The 7400-nt window shown below is 39.4% G+C and overlaps 1 protein-coding gene across 4 annotated transcripts in view; it reads left to right on the forward strand.

Annotated features, from left to right (window-relative positions):
- DSP (desmoplakin) overlaps nucleotides 1-7400 on the forward strand; it is a 53667-nt gene that overhangs the window by 15680 nt on the left and 30587 nt on the right. For all 4 annotated transcript variants that reach the window (XM_018560346.1, XM_018560348.1, XM_018560349.1 and 1 more), the window contains exon 2: nucleotides 5501-5597. In XM_018560346.1, coding sequence (XP_018415848.1) covers nucleotides 5501-5597 — 97 coding nt within the window. The remainder of the gene's footprint in view (nucleotides 1-5500; nucleotides 5598-7400) is intronic.

The raw sequence follows: 7400 nt of genomic DNA on the forward strand, positions 1-7400 counted from the left end.
ACCCACTTTCAGTGTCCCAACACTGGCGGTGGAGCCACATGGGTTCTAGCAACCAATTACTATGTGCAACCAGGCTGCCAGTGTCCTAGCAACCAATGATGCTGTGTGACAAATCTTTGCGAAATATTCATGCACATATTTCTAACCTGTACATGAATCGGACACACTTGCTGACATTTGTTGTACAGGGGCGCATACACTATTCTAAAGATTGTCTGCACCACTCTTGATGGTTTTCAGGGTCGGTGTTCTCTTTAACATTACAGTGTTACCTCGGTTTACATACTGGTTACATAACAATTTTAATATGATTTATGTATTGGTGGAGGTTCCATATTTTATCTAGGAGTTTATACCCATGCAAAAATTAGTCAAATTGAAAAATTGGCAGAAGCGTGGTGTTTCTTTGCTAAATAGTAGGAAAAATGAATCTACTACTCAGTCATTAAAATCTGGTATATTACCCCCATTACCCCATCCACCCCACTGTAGGGTTATATCATGTACAGTATCATGTATCTATGCAGAAACTTCATCTGTGTTCTTGTCCGAATGGCACATAATTTTCTATGTAGTTTATGGATTTCCTGTGGAATCTCAATGTTATATTAGAAGACCATTTCCTTCTTGCGATTACTGGTATTGCCATTACTATGGCATTATACAGTGTCTGTCAAGTTATTATTTCAGGAAGGGCACTAATGTCTTACATGTATCAGAGATTCAGTACTTTATTAACACTATTATTACTATAACTATTAGTTAAAGTGGCACTGCAGGTGTTTGAAGTTGAAATCCAGGCAAATCATATGTAGATTCTGGCTTTCTGCCAAAAGTTTTGTATTTCTGCCCATCCAGTTCTGAGATGCACATGGCAATGCCACACAGCCCACTACCAGCCTGTCCCATGGTAGCGTCTCTGGTATTTGCCCAGAGTTCAGAGTATAAGATTTGGATAGCATGGGGAAGGAACAGCAAGTGATGGGAATTTTTTTTCTACATGGACACAAATATCAAGTTGTTCCAACCCTTTACCATTCTACCCAAAGCCAGGAATAAGATTTTGCTATGAAATTCAGCAGCTATAACGTGAACTTGATTATTCTGCAGTTCTAAATCATATGAATCACTTTCAACTAGTGCCGATCTTGGAGCTGTGTAATCTTGGTGCAGGGGACACCGGTGGCAGAGATGGCTATGCACAGTGCAACACCAGATTAGGGAATCATTTTAAATACCCCTAGTGGCAGAAGCCGCGTCCCAGGTGCCTATAGCACCAAAAAGTTGGCGCCAGGAAGCTATACTATATAATGGAAGAAAAATTTAAACATTGCTTTTTTTGCAGACATTTTACTTGTAAAAGCAATATATTACATAGTTACATAGTTACATAGTATTTGAGGTTGAATAAAGACATTAGTCCATCAAGTCCAACCTATTAGGATCTCATTCTAGGAGTACCTGTACCCCTGTATATTACCTGTACCCCTGTATATTACGGTCCCTTAAGAAATCGCCCAAAAGTTTCTTGAACAATTCCACATTATTTGCTGAAATCACCGCCTGTGGCAGTGAGTTCCAGACCCTAACTGATCTTACTGTGAAGAACCCCCTTCGCCCCTTGTGCTGGAATTTTTTTTCCACCAATTTTAGGTGATGGCCTCTAGTTTTTGTAACGGAGTTAATTTTAAACAGTTTATCGCTAATGTTGCTATCCTATTTTGTCATTGGTGCCGATGTGCACCATGACAACGGGGGCTTGTTTTGGAATGTAAAAGTATTGCTGTAACCTGTCATCGTATGCATACTTTACATTGTCGTTATGGTGGAAAAGCAGATGTCAAGCCCATGACATGGCCTCCTCCGCAGTAAATCTCCTACCTCTAATCTTGGTGTTATCTGGTGTGAATACAAGGAACATACATGCGAACACCCAAGTTCAAATGCAGAACTCCTTTTCTTCATGTAGTAATGCAAAAATAAGACATTGGTTTATGTTATTACCCCATGTGTGTGTTAATAGCAAACATGGTTGTTTGAAAATCAAAGTGTGGCTTTCAAATTTTAGATAAAATGTTAGCTGGTTATTTTACAATGCCAGGCCAAAAAAAAATAGTCACCATCTGGATTCAGCTAAGCAAATAGGTCAGAGCCTTCCAATGCATAATTAGTCTAGCTTCAGCATCGTTCTGTCCCAAAAAATGAGGTCAGCTGTCTACCTGAATATACTGGATGACCAGGTTTTTCCATCAATGGATTTTTTTCTTCCCTGATGGCACAATGGGCATATTTCAAGATATGCTACGATTCATCAGACTTAAATTATGAAAGAGTGGTCTAGGGAGCATGAGACATAATTTTCACACATGGATTGGCCACCAAGTCCAGACCTTAACCCTATTGAGAATCTTAGGGATGTGCAGGAGAAGACTTTACGCAGTGGTCCAACTCTTCCATCATAACTACAAGAACTTGGTGAAAAATGAATACAATGCTGGATGGAAATAAATGTTATGACATTGCATAAGCTTATGGAAACGATGCCACGGTGAATGCGTGACGTAATCAAAGCTAAAGGCGGTCCAACGAAATATTAGAGTTAGTGACTCTCTTTTTGAACAGGCAGTGTATAATGCCTGGTCATCGCTGTTCAAGTAACTCCAAAGGACTTCATACTTTGAAGCTGTGTGTGCGCATGAAAGTCTCTAATACTGGTCACAAGATGATGATTGCCTTATTTGCTTTTCTACTGGTGACAGAATCTTTGCACACATTGTTTATTGTGACCACTTGACACTGGAAAAATGTGTGGAGCCTTGTGTCAATGAAATATAAGTACCCTGAGCATTTATGTACCTACAGTCTCGGTTTTAGCTATAGACAGTTATGGTAAGGGTAGGTAAAGGGACACTCTAGACTAGAGTGTGTCAGTGGGAAAAAATTAAGGATAACAGCGCTCTCCTGTGGGGTTGGGGATGAGTGGTTTTGTGTTGATCAGAGCTTTACGGGTGTTTGTATGACTAAATCTAGGCTGTATGGGAGAGGAAGGTGTAAAAGTAGGTGTGGCGTGCAGCTTCTGTTATAGATGGAGGAAAGTTTAAGTGGTGTGTGGTGCATATATCAACTCACCGCGAGATTCTTAAGGAAGTGTGGTCATCGACGATGGGGGTCCCTGTTGGAGGCAGTGTCCGGCGGTCTCCTCAGGGGTTGGGTGAAGGGTCTTCAAATGCAGAGCCGGGGTGCGATTCCGTCGGGTGCCTGTGTGTAAGTAATATTAACCCTGCATACCCAAGTCCATCCAGCTCCTTATTTCTATTTTTAATTTTATCATTTTTTATATATATTTTTTTCACCTGTCCAACCCCAAGGGCAGTCACGCTTCAGACCCTTCTTTTCTGTAGAGTGTGTCAGTGGCTTTCTTGGTGTTGTATTTTCAATACATACCTACCCGTTAAGCATTTGTATATTTAAAGTCTAAATACACGTGGGTGGCAGGGGGTTGGGGAAAACAGTTGATGACTGCCCACCTACAGTGCTATGGCGGCTGCCTAGGACCGTACACATTGCTGTTGCTACAATGCTTACATTTGTGGTGCAGCAATTTTAAATTGGCAAGTAAAGTTTGGCAGCCTCTTAAATTCAATGGGACTGCGCCGCAACAGTGTGCCAAAAGCTTGTTTGCTGCGGCATGTTATTTCAATGTAAAATCTCCCTTGGCATGAAATACCAGGCATTCAGGAGGCAGCAGCATTCCTCCAGGCCTCCTGCATCCCCACAAGTCACTGTTCAACATTCCTCTAAAAACTATCCACCGCAGAACACCTTTCACAGGGGGCGGTGGAGCCTGCCTCCCATGTGAAAAAGGCTTTAATGAAGTGGAGTGTGCAGGGAAAATCTTGTGTAGAAATTGGGTAGTTGAACAGACTCTCCTATTTTTAACAAAGCATATTCTCAAGTCAGGAATTTCTCCTTTTTGCCAGTTCATACTCAAATGTGTTCTTCTTCAAAGCCTTCTTTGGTCCTAGCACTAGTTACTTAACTGTGGGTGTAATTAAATCAGACTTTTGTTGCTGAGTATTATTAATTAAATCAGACTTTTGTTGCTGAGTATTATGAGGCTCCTCTAACATGTACATCTTTTACATGAGTCAGCATAACAATCAGCCTTTTGTTACTTGCTGACAAGTTGAGGCATTGTTCAAATAAAAGCGTGCACACCCACTCCAAACCAGCAAAGGCTTGTTTTGGCAAATATACCGTATCAGGCTTCCATGCAAGGTGTTTGACACCAATGAACATTTGACAAAGTGGAAAAACAAAAAAATCTTCATATTACTATCATGTGACATCATCCAAACACAGATTGTCAGGTCAGCCTCTTTTGTATTCGCTGTACCGCTGATTTCAGGTTAGACATTTTAAAAGTATTTTAACAGTTTTATTTCCACAAAACTCAATCAAGACAGCTGTAGCCAAAAAGTATACTATGTAGCATTGTATCAAAGATTAAGCAACACTGGAAATATTTTGTAATCAGTCAAAAACACATTTTATCAGATAAAGTTAAGGCACAATAAAAAAAATACATATTTAGTACATCTCTATTCCCCTCCCCATGTCTTATCCCTTTAAACACACTGCAACTACAAAAATATAACTGTTGATGTGCCAAAAATATAGCATGCTTCTACCTTGCTCTTTGACATGACAACACAGCTGTGAATTCCTATGCTGTTGGTGTCAGCCCTGCCTACTTTATTTCTGATGAGAAGGAACACAGGCTTCTCCTCATCTCTCCACCGCCTCATCCCCATGACCCTTGGAGTACAGGCAGAGAGCACAAGAAATTATCATTATTATTATTTCTGGCAAAATCGGCAGGTATTTTTTGGACTAACTTAACATGACAAAACACTTTTAACGCTAATATTAGCAGAACGAAAGTGAGCAAACGAGTTCATTTGTTATCATTAACATACACTTTAGGGGCCCATTTATAAATCTTCTGCCCAGTGCACAGCTGGGTGAATACCGTTTGCACAGCACTACCGCCACTAGATGGTGCTGAGGAGCATAGGAAGATTTATAAATCGGGCCCCTAGAGATATTTGGGCTGATTTACAAAAAAGAGTTGAGAATCATTATACAACTGTAAAGTAAAGATTTACACATTTCATTGTGTGAAGATTCTCAGCTCCTTTAAGAAATGATCCTCATTATCTGTTGTTGTTGGCTTGTTCTCATTCTCCAATATGTTCTGGTGCCCAAGTTATGTCATCCACCTGGGTAAGCTCCAGTACCATCCAGCGCTTACTTTTAGGGTTGACTTCTGCAGCAGGGAGGCAGTGCGATTTGAGTGAGTATACCTTGTAGGAGGGGGGTGGTCTATCAGGAGGCAGCTTCTTAAAATCCTTTGATATAAACATATTATGGATCCTAATATATTACTTTCCAATACATGTGCATTAATTATTTTTTATTTATTTATTTTTCTTAACAGACAAAGTGGTACAATGACCCGGCGGCCAAACACTGTTCAGGATATGCTGCAGAACATATCATCCAGCTTAGCAAGGGCAGAGGTGATTGTGCAGCATGTAAGTATTGCTAAAATGTTTGTTTGTTCAAATTTAATGTTTTCACCTCGTCCAATCCAAGAATGTCTTGTATTCATTGAATAAAAAAAAACCTGGGGCGTTCTCTGAATGGTGGCGGTGCTGAGCCAGTGACTCCCTGTGCTCAGTGTGCAGCGGGGAAGCTGCATATTTTCCATATACTTTTGTTTAACAGTAAAAAATGTAAAAACATTTTTATTTCTTTGTAGTTAGGATAAGGGTATATATAATATAAATATTATATATATCTATCTATATCTGCACAAAAGTGGCATTTTTGACTAACCAGGCATCCATGTTCTATGTCTGAGAACAGATGCATATTAAAGCTGCGTGTTCAGTACATAGAAAATATAAAGTATCTATGGAAATATAAACCTAGTGAGTGAAATTTAGCATGCTCCTGTGATACGATTCTCAGCCTCACATAACTTTGTTTATATGAGACCATTAATATAGTACACTGACGATTATTAATCCTCATACTATGTGGAACATATGGCAATGGCATTTTTGTTTGCTGCAGTATGTCTGATTAGGCTCATACTATCTTATATTGCAGTGACTTTAGTGGTAACTCTAACAGCCGCTGCTTTCTAGTTTATATTTTCTAGTATAATTTCCCATACTGCCTGCACATAAAACTTTTCAAAAATCAGATCCAACAATACTCATTTAGTTCTAATATACATTCAAACTATACTCTTTCTGTAGATAAAAAAGTAAGTATACAAATCAAATGCCAGTGTCCTTGTATTGTGCTATGAATTAAATGTATAATATTTCAGCAGCAAACAATTTGGGGATTACATACTGTATCACCTGTGTGTCACATTCCTTATACTCCCTTGGATTTTACCATGTCATCCTTTCATGTCAAGCTGAAAGTTGGTGTGCAGAGTACACAAGAAGAAAAGCCAGATGACAGAGAAAAACTTAAAGCATATGTCAAGGCAAAATAAAAAAATTAAATATGTAGTACATCTATGCAATGCATGCGCATTTCCCCATATTTTATCCCTTTAAACACCCTGCAAGTACAGAAAAAACATCTGCCACAAACATCTTTCTAATTCTAGTTTAACGTATAAAAATGACAGCAGAAACCTGGTTAGATGCTGCTGGAACTACCTCTCCTTTCCTTTTGTTGTATAAATCGGCCTGATTAATTTATGTACTGCTAGTCTAGTAAAACGCATCATTCAGTACATGAGTTTTAATATACAAGTGCTACTTGTTCACCAAAGTATAATTGCTGTACTTTGACACCACCAGATGCCACAATTTCTCAAGTGGTCCTCATGCCCTGCTTATGTGCAGTATCTACATGCAGTCCTCAGAGTAACTCATACAGTGCATTCAGAGCCTCTACAGATTGCAGTGGCCCAAAATATATGCATGACTTTCTAGTCTCAGCAGGGCCTAACTGAATGGAATAAATTTAAATTTTCCATTTCAGAAACCTGAATAATAATCATGCATGCACTCCGGGCAAACATCTAAAATACACCTGAAACACGTATATAGGTACTGTGTGTATGTGTGCATGTATGTATATGTGTGCATATGTATATATGTGTATATATATATCTATATATATAGATATATATATATATACACATATACAGGGGTATAACTAGAAATCACAGGGCACCATAGCAAAATTTTGTATGGTGCCCTGTGAACCCAGCCACCTCCTGCGAAGCTGCTGGTTGTCCCCGACTCAGCAGCGGTTGTGAGGAAGAACGCGCCGCTGCACATGTGAATAGCGGCGCGTTCCTCCTC

The sequence above is a fragment of the Nanorana parkeri genome, unplaced genomic scaffold, assembly GCF_000935625.1.
Source record: "Nanorana parkeri isolate BGI_ZX_2015 unplaced genomic scaffold, ASM93562v1 scaffold451, whole genome shotgun sequence".
Taxonomy (NCBI): Eukaryota; Metazoa; Chordata; class Amphibia; order Anura; family Dicroglossidae; genus Nanorana; species Nanorana parkeri.